Raw genomic sequence first — 24,294 nt, forward strand, 5'->3', positions numbered from 1 at the left:
CAAAGTTCAAAAATTGAACCAGAAAATGGACTTATTATTTATGGATGTGATAAATCTTTAATAAATAAGCAAATATTTTAGAACTGTACTCAGTATGACTCCTTCCGTCGTTATTTTTCACATCCATCAACACATACTTCAGTTAAATTACTTTACAAAAAGAAAGCAAAATAAAAGGATTCACATACCCCTGTAGTTGTTGCTGTTGGTGAGAAGAAAGTGGGACTCTTGGTTTGTTCCAGCCAGTGTAATCTTGGTTACACCTCAGTTTTTTAACAGAAAGAGGAGCTGGCTGAGGAAGAAATCCCAAACTTCTTTTGGCAGAGGGAGTTTGGCTTGAAACATTAGTCCTATAAAAAATAATAGAAAATGAAAGAGCAAAACAATTTTGAATGCTACTTTCCCCTCATAGTAGATTCAGAGAAGTAAATGTCTAAGAAAAAAATCTAAATTTGGGGAAATATCAGTAATAATGATCACGTGAGAAAAAATTCCAGAGATGCGAGTCTGTTGATACAGAGCTGAAGAGGCATATACTGTACCCACCTAACCTACCATCAAAATAATCCAAGTTAATGGCTGAGGAAAACTATATAGTTTTACTTTTTTATTCACTTTTATCTACTTAATAAATATCATACATTAGTTGATCTAGTCTTGAAAACATTTAGGCAGTTAACTTTCTCTACTATGACAAAAAATGATACGATATTCTTACACAATTTCCTTGAGAACTCCCTCCAGTTTATATGCTTAGAAGTAAAAATGTTAGGAGTATTTTTAATTTTCATTTTAATTTTCCTAGATATGATTTTTCCCAAAAAGCTGTACTGATTTATATTTCCATGTAAATAGTGAATTTCCATTTCGTCTTCGTTACATCACCAATCTAATAAGTGAAACATGATCTCATTATTATTTTATTTTCTTGATAACTACAAAAGTCAAATATATTTTTATATAACTGTTTTCTCTGAATTCCTTTTGCGCACCCTTAGTTTTATATTGGGTTCTTAAAGATCTGTAGATTTTTAGATAGTCTGCATTTTAATCCTTTGTCTATTATTCTAAGTTTCAAATTTTTACATAGTCAAATTTATCAATCTTTTCTTTTAGTTTCAATTTTTGTGTCTTGTTTAAGAATCATTCTGTAACATAAGGTCACAGAAATTTTTCCTATGTTTTCTCTTAAAAGTTTTAAAACTTGTTTTCCCTCCTTTAGGTCTTTAATCTGTTTGGATGTTTTTATATGTCATGAAATAAGAAAACGATTTACTTTTTTATAGAGAAAAACTGTCTCCAAATGACTTACTGTCTGGCTAGGCTATCGGTTAGCCACTATTTTGTTTTGTTACTTTATAAAAAAAAAATTGTGAAATAGAATACTTATACAGAAAAGTGTATAAAAATCAAATGTGTACCACTATGGTGCAGGATGTCAAACTGTGCGGGAAGTTGTACATGTGTGGGGACAGGAGATATATAAAAATTCTGCACTTTCTGCTCTATTTTGCTGTGAATCTAAAACTGTTCTGAAAAATAAGGTTTAATTTAAAAAAAATAGCGACGTGTGGAGCTAACAAATTTTTATAAAGCAAATACCTATATAACAATCATTAATGTCAAAAACTCCCAAATGCTTCTTCCCAAACACAACCCAGTTCCTCTACCCTGCAAGTTATCACTAGCTTTCTATTAGTTTTGTTCTTACACTGTAGTTTGGATAATGCAAGGTATGTTTGTTTCCATCTTTTTGCTCGCAAACTTCTGCATCCTTATATTGTAGTTGCTACTCTTTTCAACAGCAAATAGATTACCATTTTTTCTTTAAAATCCAGTCTATCCTACTCGACTGGAACATTTAGCATATTTCCATTTAATATCATTACTGATTTGGGTTAATAACTGTTATAAAATCCTTGCCTACTAATTCTATCATCTGTGTCATTATCTGAATCAGTATTTATTAGTTTTTACTCTCCTTATGAGTTATTTTCCTAGCTATAAGTCTAGGGTTAGTTTTCCTAACTAACAAGGCAAAACCTTTTTTAGCATTCAAACTGCTATCATGAACAGAAATTAAGCTTGGATTTATGTTAACACCAAGTATTATTCCCTTAGTTCCTTTTGGGTAGTTCTTTCCCTGGCCTTGCCTAGTTTTCTCACCTGTATAAGCTAACTGGCACTCACCTGGATACTCAAGAGTGACCCTCTGCAGATCTCTGCAATTCTTTCTCTGTGCAGCTAGCTTTCCTTTCTAGTACTCTGTGAATTCTAGCTGCCTTAGCCTCTCTGGACTCCTAGCTCCATTTCCTGAACTCAGGAAAAGCACAGGGTTCTGCGTGGTTCTCCTTCTCTGTGCTCCCTTTCTCAAGGAAGCAAGCCGGGGCAGTCATAAAGCTAATTTCATTTGTTTCCCATCTCTCAAGGATCAATGTTCTTCACCGACTCATGTCCAATATCTTAAGATCTATTGTTTCTTATGATTTGTTCAGGTTCTTAGTTGTTTCATGAAGGAGGATAATCTAGTCTCTGTTACTCCATCTTGGACAGAAGCTGAAATCAGCTTTAACTTTTTAATATGTTTAAACTTAACTGTGGCCTCTTCTCAAACTGAAAAGGAACTTAAAATGTTTTAATTTCTCTGTACTCTTCCTCACTCTTGTATTTCTTCCTATTGTCTAATATTTTATTAGTTTTTTGCTTTTAATGCTACAATATCCTCATTTTATAAAAATTATCAAAATGTATTTAGATGCATAGAATAACCTCCTGGAAGATTAGTAAAGTAGCTGCCTCTGGCAAGAGAAAATGCACCCCTGGGAGTGAGGAAACAAAGGGAGATTTACGTTTCACCATATGCACCCTGTACCTTTTGAAGTTTCTACCATATACATTATCATACAAAAGAATAAGTTTTAAAAGTATTCGGATTTTAAAATATGCTTTTAAAATTATTTTGCTCACTGTATTCCTTACTTCCACTCCTTCTTTTGCTCAATTTTCTTTTTAGTGAATAAATTCTCTTTGTATTATCTAAAAACAGCATTATGTGCCTGCATTCTTCGATTACAATTTAGCTGGGTATAGAATTCTTTGATGCCATTATTCTAGTGTCTTCTGTTCCTACTGTTGCTAATGTCAGTCTGCTTTACCTGTATAGATAACATATATTCTGGTGGCTTTTAAAATATCTTTACCCATCATTTTCTACAATGTGAATTTTTTAAAAAAAATATTTGCTGTTTGGTATTTGTTGAGGTGGCTTTTCTACATGTAGTCTTTCATAATTTTCATCCACTATTTCTTTAACAAATTCCTTGCTTTTATTCTCATTAGTCTTTTTTTCCTTCCAAATGCTATTAAGACAAAGAGGGTAGACCAAGGAGCTCAACATAAATCTCTTAATTTCATTTACATTTACCATCTCCTCTCTGTGTTGCATTCCATGATCATGCCTTCTTGACATGCTCAGTAGTTACCCCGATCTAGACCTCTAATCTTCATAAAACTTTATGTTAGGGTTTCAGAATTCTTGTCCCTGTACAGGTAACACGAAAGCAGGTGCCAATAACCACAATTCCCATTTTCATGTATTTGCTCTCTGCTCAGGGAGCATCACGTAAGCAGCACATTTTGGTTCCAAACCCACGTGGTAAAATGTTTTGCCCTGGTTTACTTGCATGGAGAGCAGTTCTACATACCCACCTTCATGTAGCTTCATATAAAAAATCAAATTCTGGTCTGGGGTCAAGTTCAGTTCCCAATCTAATGTTGGCTTTGAAGACTAAGCTCTTAATATTTGACTCCTGTCTGTGTTTTCCTTGTGCCTTGTGGCTTCAGCCTTTATTCAATATCCATTTTCTCTTAATACCCAAAAGGATCTGGAAATTTTCACCTTATCTTTGAGTGCAGCTTTGCATTAAAAAAAATTTTTCCTCAATCATTGCTATGTACAATCAATATGCTCATTTTATTATTTTGAGAAGAAATTTTTATTATATTTAATAAATCATTTGTAAACCAACTTGGTGTTTAAAAACTTACATTCTTTTAAGATTCTTCTAATAAATAGAAATATGTCAAGCTTCCTCTCAAATTCAAACAACTTAGTTACCACTGAAGTTATAAAGCGCTTGACAGATATCACTCAAGGCGAAATATATAATATCAAATTCTTTATCTTAATCATTTTATATAAATAATAAAGATGTTTCTACCACTTTGAATAAATTCTAGTAAAAAACGAACTATAACTTAATAGGTCATTATATCACATATTTATTATACACTATCATTACCCTTGCTTTTTACATTTACCATTGCTCCTCTGTGCTGCATTCCATAATCTTGCCTTCTTAACAAGGGCTTAGCAGTTGTCTGTATATTTATAGCGAATAAATTTAAAAAAAAAAATTTACTCTATATCTATAGAATCAACAATAAAACTTCTGACTAGTCTTTTCCAGTAAGATACTAATTTGAAACTTGTTTTTTTTAAAAAAAAAGAAAAAAGAAGTGGTGAGTATGATTCTCATCAAATTTTCTTATTAGGGTATTCACTTAGCGCAAAACCCATAGCCTATCCTATTATTCAATAGTCTAAAGAAGAGAGCTCTTCAAGTTCTTCGCAAGGCATATAATCAATGCATACCTGTCTAGATTAGTGCTACCAGGAGAGTAGTCTTTGGATCCAGCTCTACTACCATAAAAGGATGACGACTGCAAAGGTAAAAGCCCTATAAAATGAACACAGGAAAAATTTAATTTCTAAATCACCATTCGAGTTCAATTAATAATAAAATTATACATTGAGCCTGTTTATATTTAACTCTTATCTCCCTTTCTTTTCATCAAATACTGTGGAGAGGTTATAATAGCAAAGAATATCCTCCTGCTCCATTTTTTAAAACTTAGTTTTTCTGATTTCCTCCATAACACTAGACACTGTTTCTACTATTTTTTGATTTATTCATTTTTGAACAGTATCAGTTGACTCTATTAGGAAAAATTAGAAATTTCTCATTTACATCGTCCCTACTCGTTTTCTTCCCTCCAATTATTAGTTGTTACATTTTAGTTCTTATGATTAACTTTGTAATTTTAACATACTTAAAACTTCTGTATTTTGTTCCATGAATCTTATCACTTGACTACTTACTTCCTTCTCTCTCCTCTTCCATATCAACTTTTATAAAAGGTACTTGAACATCAACACTGTTAAGGCTTATTACATCTTTAAGTATTCTGTCTTCTAACTACAGGTCAATTATAAAAGCTGAAAACCAATAAGTGGAGTTTACATAATGTATTATTATTTCTTAAGTAAAAATTATATTAGAGATACTTATTTCTGTAAGAGTACAGTGTCACAATTCTGAACCACTAAAAGGAGACCATCCCTATAGTCATGATCAAATGAATTCCCTTAAACTCTCAATTTATCAAAATCATGACATATTTTAGTTTGCTTCAATTTAATTTAAAGTTAACATAATATTTAAATCAATACCAGATACCTGAGTCTCTACGTAGCTAAGGATCAGAGAGATAGGTTAAGTGCAGGAAACACTGACAAAAATTCATGGACAGTCTAAGTTCTAGTTTTTATAAAAACAGGGTGCAAGGTAAGATTAAACAACTATTTTAGGCAATTATTTCAAGATCTAGAACTTCTAATAAGCTGATGACCTTTAAATTCAACCATTTTAATTCCCTGGATTCATTCTATGGTCCAGGTACTTTGACAATGAAAGGGCTGAATTCTAGGCAGTTAAAAAAGGAAGAAGGTAAAGTCTAGATTCTTTGTAAAGAGAATAAAAGTTCCTATATATTTCTAGCACTTTAAAAATATTTTAGCAGAGTACTGGATTCAAATTGGTACCCAATAACTAGTACTGAATTATGCAGTATTCCTGAATAAGGTACAGAGGTATGTCCCAGCTAGTCTATATATCATATAATAAATGAATATCTTACATAAAGACCAAATACTTACCTGATGTCCTATTCTCTTCTGACTGTTTTAAACTCAGCTGCTTCTCTCTACTGCTGGTTAAATACTTTCTTGAGGGATCTGTCATAGCCTTGTTGTTCCTACAGTTAATAATTTAATTCAATATATAGATGTAAAGATATAGTTATTAATTTTTAATAGTTGCCACATTAAAATATTTACATTTTGAGTGCTAAATTCATTGATTTGCTACGAAGTTAGGCTATAAGTCTCAAGAGGTCATCAACTTAAGCAAATGAGAATTATGAAAATAAGCTTTCATTACCAAGTCAAAAGCCAATCCAATCCATAACTCTAGTAATTAAACAAAAATGAAGGAGCATTTGTATACTTGAAACTAATAAAATGAAATGAAATAAAATAAAAAAAGGAACATTTTATACAAAAATCAAATCAGAGACAGCAAGATTATATGGATTTTGTTGGCTAAATGCAAGAGCAGATGAAATGATTTAGCTACTGAGACTAAAAGAATCGATTATAGAAATAAACTAAACAAACACAAACCAAAATATTCTTATAGTCTATAGATCTGAAATACTATTTACTAAATGTCAACATTATTTAAATTCATAGTGATTAAACTATTTTAAATTCTTGAACACAAAGTTAAGATTTCTTAAACCCCATTTCTCCCTCTATTATTACCAAATACCTAAACCTATATAAGTGGGTTCACTAAAATAAATGCTTGTGCTTTGATTAATAGTACTTACTTTAGGAGAACCATCACAAATAAAGCCTGTAGCAGATAACTTAGATGCTCCACTCAGATTCCCTCTGACCCCATTTTTATATCCTTTTTCCCCACACCAATTTAAGTATGTTTTCGATAGCAGTACCCAGGGTTATCCTTAATAATATTCTATTATTTTGGCTTCCTTAAGGAATAGTCTGAGATCACACTAATGTTTCATTTCCTGCACTTTACTGTCTTGCTTTCACCATTCCCTTCCTGGTATGCCCTGGGAGTACTTTCTTAATAAATCACTTGCATAGTAATCTCCATTTTAGGGTCTGCTTTCTGGGGAACTAGATCTATAACAGCTGGTACTAGGAAGCACACTCTAAGGACAGGATTCTGGAATTGGACCACTTGTTTGGCAATGGCAACAGAAATCCCATTGCTGATGATAACATCTCTGCTATCCCATACTATTACAATTACGTCTCTATTGAATTGAGATAAAGTGGAAGAAGATATGGATCATGCAATATCTCTAGCATTCAAGAAATGTGGCAGACTGCACAATGAAGCTTGCTGGAGTTATAGAGTGTTCTAAAACTGGATTATGGTGATAGTTGCACAACTCAATAAATTTACCAAAATTTACTGAATTGTACATTTAAAAGAGGTGAATTTTGTGGTACGTAAATTTTACCTTGAAAAAGTTGTTTTAAAAATGTCTTCTTCCTTATACCTAAGCCCCACCCATCAAGAAATGTACTTTCTTTCCCCATCCCTTAATGGAGCTGGCCTTGTGATTTACTTTTTCTAAAAGAATATGACAGATACAACAGTGTATAAGGTAAGGCCTAATCCTAAGGCTAAAGTCACCTTTCAAATATCCACCCACTCTCTTGGAACCCTGCCAATGCTATACAAATAATTCCAGGCTAACCTGCTAAATGATAAAAGACACATGGCCAATCACCCTCATGACTTCAACCACCAGCCAACCAACAGCCAGTCATACAAGTAAGGCCATCTTGGACCAGCCAACCCCTAACCAACCCACCAAGTGACTATGGATGCATGAGAAAATGAGAGAATCCAGTTACAATCAGCTAAGTCTGGCCCAGATGACCAGACCACTCAAGTGACCATTAATTCATAAGCAATAAATAGTTACTATTTTAAGCCACTAAGTTTTAAAATTGTTGTAATACAGTTATATCCAACTGATACAAGTAATATTAGATAAATGATAACCATAAAGAATTGGTTGGTTGTTGCTATGAGTATTGTCCACTCGAGTGAAAATGACAGGCTCAGTTGAGCCAATTACCAATTTAAGGACAAAGATACTACATAGAATCACTCGCCCAAGGAAAGTTGCAGCCTAGATCCTTAGGATTTGAGAGAAACACTATGCTGTTTGCAGCAGAAAATTTATACATCATTTGTAAAGTATGCATACCACTCCTGGCATACTACCAGGCCCTGGAAGAGACTGAGTATCTGACCACAGGTTATCAAGGGACTATGCAACCAGAGCTGGCCATCATGAGCTGGGTGCTATTATATCAACAAAGTCTTAAGATGGGGTAGTTACAGCAGTATCCATCATAAAATAAAAGTGGTACACCTGGGATCAGTACTTTAAGAAGGAATAGATAATAAGAACAGATCTTTATAAGTATTCCTTATGACCATCTGAAAGAGGAGGGAAAAACCTGGGCCTGATTCATGGATGGATCGTATTAGTTGGGAAAAAAATGAAAATGAACTGCTGCTGCACTACAGCCCCACTAAGGGACTACCCTGGAAGACAGCTGTGAGAGGAAATCCCTCCACTGTGCAGAGTTTGAGAGGTGCAAACTCATTATCTACTGTGTGGAGAAAAAAGTGGGTCAATGAACTTCTGGATGGTGGCAAATGGTTTAGATAGATGGTCATGGGCCTGGAAGAAGGAAGCCTGGAAGATCAAGGAGATATGATTTATGCAAGAGGTATATGGATAGCCACAAGGAAGTGTCCCCGAAAGGTGACGATCTATTTCACATGTTCATGCTCAACAGAGAACTCCACTGAAGAGACATTAAACAATGAGGCAGGGTAACTTGCCCAGTAGATGCCAGCTAATTTCTCTTCAGCCATCCCAACACTTTCACAAAAGGCCCATGAATAACAGCCATGGTGGCGGAGAGAAGAGCTATACATGCACCCTGCAACAGGGGCTCCCTTTCACAGAAGCTGGTTTAGCTACTCTGCTGCTGAATGTCCAACTGGTCAGCAAGAGAGACTGATGCTCAGCCTCTGATCGAGCACTATCCCTTAAAGAAACAACCAGTCACCTGGTGACAAATTGATTACATCAGATTCCTTATATCCTAGAAAGGGCAGCAATTAATCCTGACTGGGACTGGCATGTATTTTAGGTTCACTTTTGCCTTTCCTGCCCACAGTGCCTTGGCCATATCATTATCTGAGAGCTCATAAGCGTATTTGATTTACCAATATGAAATCTCACATAACATCATCCTAGAGCAAGGAACTGACATTATACAAAAGAAAAGGAGGTACAACAGAGCCTATGGCCAAAGGAGCCATTGATCCTACCACATATGGTTATTACCCTAAAGTTGATGGCCTGATAAAGTGTTCTAATAGCCTTTAAAAGTATAGCTTAGAGATGATCTCATTAGGAATGGGGTGCCCTTTAATATACAATATATACCTTAAACCAATAAACCATTACACTTATAGAGAATATGTGGGTCTGGAAACCAACGAATAAAGTAGGAATGTCCTACTCACTATTATAACAGTAACTCACTTGAAGAATTTGTTTCCTATCCCCTTGATTTAGATTTTGTGGGTCCAGAAGTCCTGGTTCTGAGGGGAAACATTTTCACCAGGAGGGACAGTAAGAGTCTCATTTAATCTAAAGTTATGGCTGCTACCTAGTCTTTTTGGGCTCCTCATGAGAGCAGATCAACAAACAAAGAAAGGAGTTACCATATTAGCAGGAGTAATTGACTTTGATTATTATAAAAAAGTAGGGTTGCTGCTATATAATGAGAGCAGGAGAAATACGTTTGTGATAAAGGGGATTCACTAGGGAATCTCTTATTGCTCTCATGCTCGGTTTTACTATGATTGGGCAATTATAGCAACCACAGCCTGACAAGTACATGATGACCAGGAGCTAACACTCCTCAGAGATGAAGATTTCAGTCATACCATCAGGCAAACCACCAACACCAGCAGAAGTTTTAGTAGAAGATGCAGTAAATCTAGAATGAATGGTAAAGATGATGATCATATTAGTTATAGCTTCAAGGCTATTTGTAGCAATAAGGACTGGAGCTCATCCCACAAACCCTCCTTTTGTAAGATTCTCACCCAGAAACTGGAAAACATGAATGTGAAGAATCTGTGATGAGATGGAATGAACTTAATAGTGATGCTCCATCAGAGCCCCTCAGATCCCTTTTTATACTTTTCACATCTCCAGACTGTTGCTTTTTCAATAGCCACCACCTGCAGTTCTTCAGAGGACTACTTCAGGCTACTTAAAATAATATGCCCAGCTGGGAAGAGCCCTAGAGTACCTATTAACCAAACACTGTGCAGTGTGGGAACATGAAAGCCCATTTTTCTTACCTCAGGTTGGGACAAGCCCAGAGTTCCCCTGCTGGATCAAAATGAAGCCTATGTTCTGTGGGACCTTTACTTAAGATCACACCCTTGGATGGCTTCCCCCTCTTCCCTATCTGCTTTCCCCACTCTGTTACTGGTCTCTCCTATGGGTACTTCTTTAATAAGTTACTTGCAAAGGGTATTCATCTAGAGTTTGCTTCTAGGAAGCTTAAACTTAAAAAAGAAGAAAATCTAACTGTGCTGGTGTAAGAAGTATTATTAGCCCAGAACTATGATCAAAATTTAGGGCCCGTCGGACAGAATTCCAAGTAGAACTGGATCTTCTTCCCCAAAGTATGGTAAATGTGGTGAGCTGGCATGCAAAGGTTCATTATAACCACATTTTGTATATTTACCTCCCTGTTCTACAGAAGCCAGAAAACTAAAAAACTATATTTCCAACTTAGTGTTCAGGATGCGATTTAAGATATGGCAATTATGTGTACTTGTGCAATATCTGCAAAGTGGAAGGAAGTCAGAGGTCATGTGTTCTGCTACTGATGATGGCAAACATCACTTTGGAGGTGCCTGGTTTTTCTGTAGCGCGGGGTCCCGAACCCCTGGGATGCAGACCGGTATGGGTCCGGGGCCTTTTAGGAACCAGGCCTCATAGTAGGAGGTAAGTGGCAGGCCAATAAGCGAAGCTTCATCTGTATTTGCATCTGCTCTCCAGTACTAGTATCACCACCTCAACTCCACCTCAGATCATCAGGCATTAGATTCTCATAGGAGCACTGGTCCCTGGTGCCAAAAAGGTTGGGGACCAATGCTGTAGAGGATTTCCAAACTTGGCAGTGGCAGCATGGTCCTATAGTTGATAGTTTTCATAACAGCTTCCAATTAGCTGTTAGTTTCATGACATTCAGACGCATCTTTAATGACCTAATCTGGGGCATGGTTCTCAAAAATTATTCCTGAAAGTTTAACTTAGAGCCTACCCTACCCTTACAGTTTTCCGAATGATTCTGTAAGCCCTTTAATACTCTCTATATGCAAATACATTTGTATGTAAACTAGTTGGAGTAAATTTTGCTCCCTACAACTGGACCCTGAAAACATAATTTTGTTACTAGATGTAGGATTCTACCATCACAAACCTAAAATATATAATACTAGCTGAGTGGAAAGTAGAGGGTAAGGACACAAACATTACAGACTGGAAAGCTGGTGACCTGTCATCTCTTAGCAAAATATTGGTAAAACTGCCATCTATAATGTCTTGGGAGGCAGACTTCATACTTGCCAAACCTATAGCTCTAAAGGAAAAAATTGAGACAATTAAGAACACCGGTCTGTATTAGTGCTTCTTATTGCCTTCAAAAAGGTCCTATTGGAGACAGATAAATTTGGTCAAGAATTAGTCAGCTTGCACGCAAGGATAAGAAAGAATATATCTCTCTGTGCCAATGACTTAGAATTGAAATTGTCTGGTAATTTGAGACCAGACAATTTCAATTCTAAGTCATTGGCACAGAGAGACCGAATAATATGGGACCGAAAAATCCAATTGCTTCTGATTCTCAAACTGAGGCAATGATAAGAGGTAACTGGAAAAGTAGTTTTGTGAAAAAACTTTGATGTTAATATTAGGGGAAAATGGGTGAGTGGTACACAGGAACATTCCATATCTCTGTAACTTTTCTGTAAATCTAAAATTATTCTAAAATTTAAGTTTTATTAAAACAAAAACAAAATATTAGTCCTGATTCTTTTTTGAGCCTATAAAAACCTGCTTGTTCCACCTCTAAAGAAATTTCTAGATTTCTAAAACTTCTAGACTTCTATGGACACTTCTCAACTTCTAGCACAGTACCAGCATGAAGCAGGCTACAAAAGCTGCATTGCCCCAAAGGAGGACATAGTTTTCAAAACCTTCAGCTATGGCCTTGAAAGATAACAGACAAAGGAAACGTACCAGAGGACAAAGCCAGGAGTCATACAGAGTACAATGAGCAAGAGTTTCTCCCAGAGGGCAGAACAGAGACTGCTACATGGGCTAATCAAGAATCTACTCCAAAGCCTTCACAATTTCTGCCTAGCAAGATTTTACTGCTGCTATAGACCAGTGACTCCTCTAGTTTCCTATTCTTGTCTTTTCTAAACGTAAGTTTTTACTGTGGATATCCTGTGCCTACTCCAGCAATGTACAGGTATACCTCTTTTTATTGTGCTTCACAGATAACTGTTTTTTTACAAACTGAAGACAAGATCCTCCACCAACAGAAAGATTATGACTCACTGAAGGCTCAGATGATGGTTGGCATTCTTTACAAATAAAGTATTTTTAATTAAGGTATACACATTTGTTTTTAGACATAATGCTATTGTACATTTACTAGACAACAGTATAGTGTAAATATAATTTTTATATGCACTGGGAAACCAAAAAATTCAGGTAACTTTATTGTGATATTTTCTTGTGGTGGACTGGAACAAAACCCATGATACCTCCAAGGTTTGCTTGTACAATGATGGGAAATGCAGATTAACTTGCCTTTTAGTTTTTAGGTACCAGACCATGAAGTGCATAGTCCAAAGCACACCTGGACCTTATATAGTACTGCACAACACCCAGAGATACTGGACTCTGAACCAGATACAAAGACGAAATGAGATTTGGAAGCTGTCTCCATTAGGATGAGGGTAAGAGTGTTCTATGTATGGAAAGAATGATGAATGGGGGCATTTCTGTGGCTAGAGGGGTAAACTACTACAGCCTGTTAGTTGTCGCCAAATAACCATTTTATCCTTCTGCCATTTTAGAATTTGGGCTGGGCACTTTTCCCAGACTTTCTTATAACTTGATATAACCATATGACTAAGTTCTGATCACTGTGATATACACAAAAGTGGTGTGTACAATTTTCAGCCTAAAGGAAAGCAGTATGCCCACCCTTTGCTCATTTCCTCCTTCTCATCAATAGGAATGCAGACATGAGAGCAGAGGCTGAAGCAGCTATCTTGGTTGACAAAAGAGAAGCTACTTATTAAGGATGGTGGATCAACAAAATAAAAGGAATCTGAGTCCACAGTGATTATAGTTTCAGATACCACACTAGTCCTATTACATTTATTATAGCAGCAGAACCAAGATCCCAATTAATATATAAAGTTTCTTCAGCTTTTTCGATTCCTTTGTGGTGATCCTTTGATCTTGAATATACACTTAACTATCAACTGATTTCTGTTAAGGTGTTAATAAAGGCATTCACTAATAACTATATAAGTTTTCTCCACTAGAAGACAAAAAAAAAAAACCCCTCCTATAAGGAGGAAGACGATTATGAGCTGGTGACAGTCCTGTTACAGGTGTATCCCCTTTTGTTCAACCCAGAAAACAGCTCTAAAAGATTGATGCTCCTTGCCTATAACCTATGTGGAGTTCACATGCTTTTACCTCTAAGCTAACTTTTCACATGAGTAATAAGGTAAAAAAATATTTTTATAGGTAAAGGGAAGTGGGAAACAAGGGATTCACACTGAAAGAGCAGCTAGCAAGAAACACTTAAGAGTTCTTCAGCTCTATTTTTCCTTCAAGTACTGCTGATAAAAAAAGGGGGAAAAAAGCTATGATGGGAGTATAATGAAATAACCAAAGCAGTAACAATGACTAAATCTTCTCTCTATTCTACCTATAATCTACTATCACCAAGATACTTTCAATTCTGCTCTTCAGTCTTTAGAATGCCCATAAATTGAATATCATCCTCCCAATCTTCTGTAGTGGTTGGAATTACCAATATCAAAAACAATGATCTAGGGCCTTAAAGGTTCTTAAAGCAACTTACGATGATGAATCATTTTCCTTAGGGTAATCTTCATTCAACTCTGAGCCAGAAGACAGCATTCTCTTCCTCTTTTCAGTTCTACGGAGAACAGAAAAAAAAGAGGTTATTTTAAAAAGTTATAACTCATACCATTAAAAAATATAAACCAACATACTCAAGGACAGGAACTGACTACTGCTATCTAATTCTTCACACTACATTCAAATTAATATACTGTATATCTCCATGCTCAATACATGTCATTGACATAAACCTTAAAACAAATACTAATTCACTACCAAAAATGCACTCTCTATTTTCTTCTAACACTCTTTACTCACAGGACAATCTCCTCTTTTTTCTCAAATTATTGGTCTTTCTAAAAGGCCTAGAAGACATTTATGAACAGACACTAAGAAAGAAAAAAAAGTCTTTCATACCTATTTTCTAATAATCCTGATCTAAGAGGTGTTGATGTAGCTGTCAAAGAGGGAATCGTCCGAGTGACAGTTATTCCGCTTCCGGCTGCCGTCTTAATTGATCCTCTACTTGGATTACCAAGAACTTTTCGAAATGGAATATCATCTTTAGTTTCCAAACTTCCTCTTTTTGAAGAAGCCTGTAGGAATAAAGTTTAACATAGCTAAATCTTTAAATTAATTGGCATACTTTTAGACCAGTGAGTCTCAAGTAGCGAACTTTAAAAAAATACCAACTAGAGACCCATCTCCAGGGATTCAAGCCTAACTGATCTGGGGTTAGGCCCATTCATCAGTATTTTTTTCAGTACAACAGGTGATTCTAACATATGGCCAGTGTCATAAATTGTGCAATACGTTTTTCCCTGTAATACTCTTGTAAACTTAAATATTCCACAGCATACCTAGAGACAAAAAGGAATTCGCTATAAATTATTTTTAAAAAGATTCATATACACAAGACATAGTTCTCATGACTAGCACAAAAATAAACCTTTAGAGAAAAAAAAATCCAATTATGATTACAATAAATTAAAGTGACATGTGTTATGTGCCTTTGAGTCAATTCTAATTCCTGGTGACCCCATGAACAAGTGATACCCACAATGTCCTATCTTCAACAGCCCTGCTCAGCTTCTGTAGACACATGCTTATGGTTTCCTTTATGGCATCAATCTAACTCATTATCTGTCTTCCTCTTTTCCTGCTGCCTTCTATTTTTCCCAGCATTATTGTCTTAAAGTGACATAGATGTGACAAAAAGAAGCAACAATGACATTTAGTTGCCACGACTTAAATGCCCAGTCATATGTACCTCCTATAACTTTTGAGAGGGTTCTGGTTTGGAGAAATGAAACAAAAATATGTGATGAGGAAAATGAAAGTGAGATAGAGATGACTGGCAGGAGTGGAATCTTCCCTAAAGACACAGCAAGAACATCTAGAGAGAAAACAGCAATTAAAAAATATTAGTTGGGAAATAGTGCTTTCGATCAGCACCTGGCCAGATAAGTTTGATAACTCTATACTAAGAGCTATGTGATTTCTCTGTGGAAGGTATTTGCAACAACTTCCCACAGAACTACAATCTTGGACTAGGAAAGAAAAAAAACCTCTGCAGTCATCTGGATGAATGGTTTAAAAGTTAAATTTTATTTTCAAATGGGTGATACGTGTTCAAGATTCAAAAATCAAAATACTGTTATAAAAACCATATGTTGAAAAGTGTCATTATCACTCCAATGCCATCTACCCAGTTCTTCCACTTCCCATTCTCCTACTCCTCATAAGTATTCTTCTATTGTTTCTCTGCAAAGGCAAATCGATATTTCTTTCTGTTATACAAATGGTAGCATACTATATGTATACCATTTTGCATATTTTTCAACCTTTCCTGGCTTCATAGTAAGACCTATTTTTCATTGCGACCTATTACAAACGTGTAAATAAAACTAAGTTTCAGAAACCAATGCTTATTGTTACTATATACAATTCCTTCTCTACTATTTTTCCTTTTCCATTCCACTCCACTCCACTCCATTTCATTCTTTCCCTTTTTATTTAATGCTAGTCACAATCCACAAAATTGGTTTTATAATCTCAAGAAAGGGAATCATTACTTGTGAAAGTATAAATATTTGCTTGTTATATATGTTAATACTTTTACATTTAAATACTCCAACAATTTAAATTTCTTCCTGTAAACAGATATATCTCAAAGTAATTATGCTGAATGAAAAAGCCAAACAAAAAAAAAATTACACACTGATTCTATTTATATAAAACTCTAGAATATACAAACTAATCTACAGTGACAGAAAGCAAATCAGCTGTGGCTTAAGGATAGGAGCCAGAAAAGGAAGGATTACAAAGCGGGAATGAGGAAACTTTCAAGGGTTATGGCTATGTTCACTAGGTTGACATGGTGATGATTTTACGGATATGTACATAAGTCAAAACATATCACACTGTATACTTATGTAATTATGTATAACTTACTGAATGTCAATTATATCTCAATTAAAATGTTAAAGAAAAAAACTCATCCTATAAAAAAGAAACAAAAATGAAATCTTACTCACTGCTTAGCCCAGTAAATGGACTAAGTAATTACCTCTGCACAGCCAAATAGAACTCATCAGTTTATTTACAGGAGAGTTTCAAAATTCCTCTTTATTCCTAGTTTCCTTTTTTTAAAACAAATTAAAAGAAACATAGGACTACTAAGCTGCAGTAGTGCACAGCAAGTCTCATGGCTGGCTGAATAATATTTATGAAAAAAAAAAAAACTATTTAAAAAGAAAACAAAAGACCTCAACAAAACTGTGGTATCATAAGGTGTAAGGGCCAAGTTCATAATGTAGAAGACACAAAGGGAATTACAGAAATAATAGTAGCAAACATTGATAGAGTTGTTAGTATATGGTACTGTGGGCTAAGTACTTTTATATGCATTATCTCACAGCAACCCTTAATATATTATTACTGTCTCAATTGTACAGGTGGGTACTAAGGCTCAGGATACCTAAGTAACTTCTCCAATGACCCACAGCTAGTAAGTGTCAGCACCAAGTCTCAAACACATCTAACTACAAAGCTATGCTTTTAAAAATTATACTTAATAATGGTTATAATGACCATGAGACATCAAGCAAAGGATAAATTGTGCTCAATAAAATCTATATGTAAGAAGGGAAGACTGCCATAAATTTGAGAAAGATTTTCATAAAAATAGTTGAAGAGATTGAGATAGCTAAAATGGTAAATTTTGGGTATGTGGAAAATACCCTTTTGACAATGCCAAAATTATTAGTCATTATAGTCTAAATCCTACTTCTTGCAATTACTTTATAGAATGTCTATGATTACCATTTTTTAAAAAAGTTAAAAAGATTCAAGTGAACATACCTGATTGTCTGAATAAGAAAGCTGCCTGTTAGTTTCCTTCTGTGAGGTCCTGCTGCCCAGAATAGCTCCAAAACTACCAGACCCCTGAGAAGGTTTCATGGCTGGCACAAAAAAACAAACAAACAAAAACAAAAAAAACAAAAAACAGAAAAACAAAACCCAAATCACTTATTTTAATAGAGATTTGTTATTATTATAAGCAAGAATAAAATAAAATAAAGCTTATCAGCCAATTCTTTCTAAATAGAAAGTACATTTGATGCACATAAATAATTAAAATTTAGAGCTAGAGTCTAAAGTAAAAATTAAATCACATGCAAAAATGTGAAAACATGTAACAGAAGGATAAAAATTTAAATACAAGAAAATGTTAGAAATTCTCCTATAAAAATATTTGGAAATTAACACTACAGAAAAGTTAGTCACTGTGTATCTATGGCATGAACACGGACATTAGACTCCAAGGAAACATGTCAGAACTAGTGACAGATACACTTCCAATAATGCATATTCCAAAACGTTCTCTGTAAGTTCAGCAGATGGAATAGAAGGATTCTATTCCCAAGAAATCAATGCTAGTTTAAAGAACATGCAAGATACTGTAAAATATAAATTTGTATATACTTTAAAAAGTATTTTCTATTTTAGTCCATTTCCCACTCATGATCATTCGGAATGTTTTAATTTTTAAAAACTGCAAACAATGCTGAATATCCTTTCATACCTCTTGCACGAATGAAATGATTTTTGTAGGATAAAATCCTCAGAATAAGAATTGCTAGGGTAAAGGATGCTCTGGCCAGGACTTTCAGTGCCATGTTGAATAGAAGTGGTAAGAGAGGGCATCCTTGTCTTGTTCCTGATCTTAGAGGAAAATCTTTCAGTTTTTCATCATTGAGTATGACATTAGTAACGGGCTTTCATACACAGCCTTTATTATGTTGAAGTAGTTTCTCTCTATTCCTAGTTTGTCAGTATTTTTATCACAAAAGGATGTTGACTTTTATAAAATGATTTTTCTGCACTTTGTAGTTTTTGTCCTTCATCCTGATAATTTGGTGTATTTACATTGATTTTTTATACCTTTAAAACCATGCTTGCATTACTGAAATAAATCTCATTCAGTCATGGTATATAATCCTTTTAATGTGCTGTTGAAACTGGTCTGCTAGTATTTTGTTGAAGATTTTTGCATCATTATTCACCAGGAATACTACTCTACAGTCTAGTAATATTCTCTTATAACTGCTAATATCAGACCTTGGGACAATTAGTGCTCACCTGCATTAAGTCTGTTTTGATGAACTGCATCTAGAAACAACCTCATTTCCTCTGCATCCTTACTTGGAACTTTGTCAATAGACAAGAAGCTGTTATCTTGTAGAGTTAACATTAGGCGGCTTTGTTTTGCTCCGCTGGGTCGAAGTACCACATTTTTAATGTTATGACTTAACTGATCAACACACAAAAAAAATTATCTTATCATTACAAACATATGATAATGAAGCATGTAAGTCATATAATGAATACTAAACTTTATACTTTCTAAGTTACATTTCTTACTCTTTCTCACATTAATTTAGTTCCCCATAACGCCCCCCGCCCCCGCCCACAACAAAAACAGTTTCTATTTCTTGATACATTTAAATCAAAGATTTCACTATGAGGAGAAGCAAACACATAGTATTAAAATTTATTTTACATCGTAATCCTAGCGCTCTTGATTTTATGGTAGAGAACTGCATATTTTCATATATAAAGATATAAAAACTAATTGAGTTAATTTTCAAAGCCTAGATGGTTATACCATCACCAGTTTAGGAAGCCGCACAGGATTAGAGGCTTTCTTTTTCTTTTAAACAAGTTTGTAAGATATCTAGCAAATGGTTTAAGTAGCGGAAATGTAAAAGGATATATTAAGCCAAACTATAATTCTCAAAAGAATTCCACCTCTCAAAATACTTCACCAATGTAAGGTCATCTTTTCTTCTTTAATTGTCTAAGCAGGGTCATTTTATTCAATCACAAAGAATATGAGCACCCTGGAACTATCTTGGCTTACTTCTCACACTCCCCAGAACTGGTTCAGTATCTTGTCTTATACTTTTCCAGACTCTAGATATGTGTTATGAAGTGATAGCTTTTATTTTCTCTTGACTGAAAATTTTCCAAGACTAAATTGATACATCTTGCTGTTTCTCTAAATATTTCCTGCCAATCAGGCATTCTTATTCTCTAATGTTCTCCCTCAGCAGACATATACAAAGGTTTCTAAAAGCTGCCTTTTGCTAAAGACATCCTCTCTGAACAGCACAAGTAATTTTTGAAATTAGGAAAAACTGACCTCTGTCAATGTTTAGATAATAATGAAAAAACAATTTTACCAGACTTAATTTACATTTAAATTTTAAATTATATATACACATATACATATATTCATTCTTAGCTTCAAAGTAGGTCTTAAATTCATGTCCTTGAGTAGAAATTCTACCACAAAACACGATAACTAGTTTCAGATGCTTTAATTCCAAAATTTAAACAAACTGCACAGTATGCAAAAGGAACACTGATCACATAAAATCATTATTTCAGTCAATATGCCACCTTTCAAAAGATGAAAGTTAAATATAAGGGGAAACATTTGTTTATTAACAAACAAGGTGAGAATAATCTTGAACTTGGTCACTTTAATAACTGAAATCCTAAATAGCGCCCACAATTTCAGTAACTACCCATGTGGTGAGACTTCCCAACTCTTTCTCTAAGTATAGACCTCTCTGCTGGATATCCAGTCCTGTTTACCTAACATCTACTAGACACCAATATCTGAATGTTTGATACCTCAAACAACTCATCTCTCCTAGTCCTCATACCCCAATCTTCCCCTCTGTTCTCTATCATAAAGGACATAAAAGGGACTGTCATCCACTCAAAACCTTGGGAATCTCCCCTAGATTCTTTTCTCTCTCAGGCCCCAAATCGAATGAGTTGTCTTCTTGAAATCACTTCAAATTTACCCTTTCCTCCTCTTGCTTCTCCCACTCTGTTCCATTGTTCAGGGCTTTCATTCCTACTCTAAATGCCCACAATAACCTCCTACATGTCCTTATTCTACCACTATCTCTTGAAATAAAGTCATCTTCCTAGCCTGCAAATGAAAATGAACTTAAGGTTCTTGGCTCCTTAGAACCTAAGACCCGCTTCGTATAACAAATAATGTATTTCGAGATCTGGCTCCTAGCTAGCTCTTGGGCCTCTATTTCTGTCACTCACTCCCTGCTGTCCATTTATTTTAAAATAATTTTCTGGTTCCCTGAGTGTTGTGCATGTGTTTGTCCATGTACAGATATCACCTCTGTTACCTCCACCATGTTTAGCAAATTCCTATTTATCCTCTAAATCCTCAGAGCATAAACCATACCCTTCTTTGTGTTATCTCAGTATCTTTGAAATACCTTTTTTACAATCAGAAGTTTCATTTTCTTAAATTTATTTTAAAGTTATTATCTACATACAGTATTTTACTATTTTCAGGTGTACAACATTTATATACCTTACTAAATGATCATCACAATAAGTCTAGTACCCATCTGGCACTATACAGTTATTACAATATTACTGATTATATTCCCTATGCTGTAATTTATATCCTGTGACTATTTTTATAACTTGCAGTTTGTACTTCTTAAATCTCTTCACCTTTTCACCCATCCTCCCATCCCCTTCCCATGTGGAAACTATCAGATATTCTCTGTATCTGTGGGTTTCTGTTTTGCTTTGTTCATTTATTTTGTTCCACATAAGTGAAATCATACAATATTTGTCTTTCTCTAACTTATTTCACTTAGCATCATACCCTCTAGGTCCATCCATGTTGATGAAAATGGGAAGATTTCATTTTTTTTTTTTTTAACGCCTAGAGCACCTAGTATTCCAAGGTGATTTCCCATCCAAGTACTAACCAGGCCTGACCCTGCTTAGCTTCTGAGATCAGACGAGATCGGGCACATTCAGGATGGCATGGCTATAAACTCATTCTTTTTTATGACTAATATTCCATTATATATATGTACTACTTGTCTTTGAAATATTTTTACATCTGAGAATGCATTTGGTTTTAAGTTTGAGGGTAAAAGAGTCTCGTTCAGCTCTGTATTCTTAGCCTTTAGCACAGTACCCACCACAGTAATCTGTAGGTGGCTAACAAATGAATGCTGAATATAAACTGATCTAGAACTGAGATGAGGGTGAAATCACAGGTAGAATCATTATGCTCCTAAAGATTTGTCTGCATAAATATTTACATATTTACTCAGTGCTAATTTGAGCTGAAGACTGAAAAACTGAATATCATTTTGAAAATAATATTTTATTGAGATGAGCAATTAGTAGATATATGTATGTGAAGAAACTACTAGTGTTTCTATTACTCATGTCACCACTTCTAATCTATGTAAGAATATCTTTTGTGCTTACAGCTCTTTTTGAATTTGTCTAGTAGGTCTTCTGGTTCTCACCAACAGACTCCCACCAAAAAAAAAAAAAAAAGAATCTTTAACACACAAAATCATAAGCAATTTATTTCTATAGTTCAACAGCAAAGACAAATGGAAATTTTACCTCGGCTCAGATCCTCAAGCATAAAGTTTTATAAATTGTTCTTCAATAGAGTACTTTAGAATGATTAACTTTTATATAATATAATTAACAAATATAGAATTTTAAAGTGCAGAAAAATGTAAGTAAGTTATTATGTTCTTAAATTCAACTTACATCAAGGTGAGTAGTACTTGGCTGCACAAGATACACAGTGTAGGAGTGAAAACAAAATTATCTATTTTTTTGCAGTGACAAATAAGATTCTTTAAAAGTTTACAGTTAAAAGAAAATAGCAGTAAGGATGAATGGTCCATATCACCACTCTGGCAGGAGTATTTAGGAAGTAGACATTAAGATGACATTATGAAGTCCTATTAAAAGTGAACACTAAATAAAGATGAATCTATCATATATGTTAAAGGAGAAAAAAAGAACAACTAAAGTTATCCAAATGTGGTTTTTAAAATAGCTTAGATAGTATCCAAACTCAGTTCCTCTCATCTTCCTCCCACCAGCTTTCTTTTCAATAATAGTGACTATCTCCCGCTCTTTATTATACATCAATAATGCTACTGAATAATTTATAATAAATGGATATAACAGTATCAGTGTCCTGGAAATGAAAAGCAAGACATATTAATCTAGGAGGAGGAAGACCATGATACTTAGTACGGCACAGAACAGCTATTCCCTAAAGGATGTGATTTAAAGACCTATTTCAAATCAAAATTTGGAAATACCTGAAATGTCCTTGGAATTCCTCCAGTATTATAGTGAACCACTAGGCTGACTTTATTCTCTTTTTCCACAATTTCAAAGGATCCTTCTTTCCATTTTGTAATCCCAGTCTGCATACTTCGAATTCTGATAGGACCATGTATCTTCAGAGGAGACATACTTTCTTTAAAAATAAACTGTGTCTAGCCAAATTATAAAGCAAAAATACACCTTCACCTGACAGATTCTAAGGAAAAAAAATAAAACAAAAAGTTACAATTTACTAATGATTAAGAGTTTGAAAAAGAACATTTAATGAACCATCTTTTGTCTTTTTCTCCATTTCAATAAACCACACTTTATTAAGCATTCTCAACAGCCTTGATTAGCTGGATGGCACAGATAAGAAAGACAACTAAAGCAGTCACTGATATTGAGTGTCTGACTCTATTCAATATTTATTTCTTCTATACATGTGCCCTTCTTTGTCATGTGTCCAGTATGAGTCTATTAGTGCCTAAATTTTGCATTTTGCACCATTAACAACCATACTGCTGCCACTAAAGGCACACCAATTGGGAATACTAGATACCATTCTCGATGATGTGATCGCCCACTGCAGTATGACCAACTTTTACCTTCCTTCATGAATACTAAAGTAAAATATAAGTACAAAAAATATTTTGAAGTTCCTCCCAAAACATCAAATCATATCACCAAGTAGTCTAAGCATATCTACACATACATAAGACATTAAATGAAGATAAAACTGTAAGAATAATCAAATTAGTTTAACCTCTAGAATTACATTATTTGAGAAAATCATCTATTCTAACAAGCTAACAACAACAAAAAACTCTCTTCCTAAGAACCATCTACCATTTATGTTTAATATTACTATTCCTGGAAAGACTCTTTACCAGTTCTAGGAGAAATATTCAATTTTGCAAATGAACTTCTAATACTTAAAAATGGCTTACAACAATGATAGAAGGTCTAAGACTTAAAACTAGCTTATTAAATGTCAACAAGTAAATATAATTAAAGTAATAGCAGAGAATGCTATCATATAGTGTGTGTGAGTTATACAACTCTTCTCTATATACCTTCTAGATCTTCATAATGAACCACAGATCAAATCACATTACATATGTTAAAACATTTTATTTATACTCTTTTTAAGTCTCTAAAAACACTGCCTCTAATACAGACTCTTGCTTATCATTTAATAAGTTAAAAATCATTAAACTTTGCATCTGACTAAACGGCTCAACTAAAAAAGCTAAAAAAAAAAAAAAAAGTAGTATACAAAGGAAAAAACATACATACTTGGTCTAGATATCAGGAGCCAGCTCTTGTCACTTACTAATTTATAAGTTATCTTTTCTAACATCAGTTTTCTCAAGTGTAAAACAGGAATAGCTAATGCTATAGTGTTGCAGA

At 34.5% G+C, this 24,294-nt stretch overlaps 1 protein-coding gene, 1 non-coding gene and 1 pseudogene across 5 annotated transcripts in view; 1 reads left to right on the plus strand and 2 right to left on the minus strand.

Moving 5' to 3' along the window:
- Positions 1–24,294, minus strand: part of USP37 (ubiquitin specific peptidase 37) — a 73,405-nt gene that overhangs the window by 41,343 nt on the left and 7,768 nt on the right. For all 4 annotated transcript variants that reach the window (XM_039844756.1, XM_039844755.1, XM_039844754.1 and 1 more), the window contains exons 3-10: positions 22,875–23,098; positions 18,817–18,988; positions 17,536–17,636; positions 14,590–14,768; positions 14,171–14,248; positions 5,999–6,096; positions 4,655–4,739; positions 189–350 (exon numbers count right to left, since the gene is read on the minus strand). In XM_039844756.1, the coding sequence (XP_039700690.1) occupies positions 189–350; positions 4,655–4,739; positions 5,999–6,096; positions 14,171–14,248; positions 14,590–14,768; positions 17,536–17,636; positions 18,817–18,988; positions 22,875–23,030 (1,031 nt within the window). In that variant the 5' untranslated portion in view covers positions 23,031–23,098. The remainder of the gene's footprint in view (positions 1–188; positions 351–4,654; positions 4,740–5,998; positions 6,097–14,170; positions 14,249–14,589; positions 14,769–17,535; positions 17,637–18,816; positions 18,989–22,874; positions 23,099–24,294) is intronic.
- LOC120587832 (uncharacterized) lies at positions 21,449–21,567 on the minus strand (annotated as a pseudogene).
- LOC120587911 (U7 small nuclear RNA) lies at positions 22,002–22,064 on the plus strand. Its single transcript, XR_005649098.1, has one exon. It is a non-coding gene; the product is annotated as a U7 small nuclear RNA (small nuclear RNA).

This window comes from Pteropus medius, unplaced genomic scaffold (assembly GCF_902729225.1).
Source record: "Pteropus medius unplaced genomic scaffold, Ma_sr-lr_union100, whole genome shotgun sequence".
NCBI classification, from domain to species: domain Eukaryota; kingdom Metazoa; phylum Chordata; class Mammalia; order Chiroptera; family Pteropodidae; genus Pteropus; species Pteropus medius.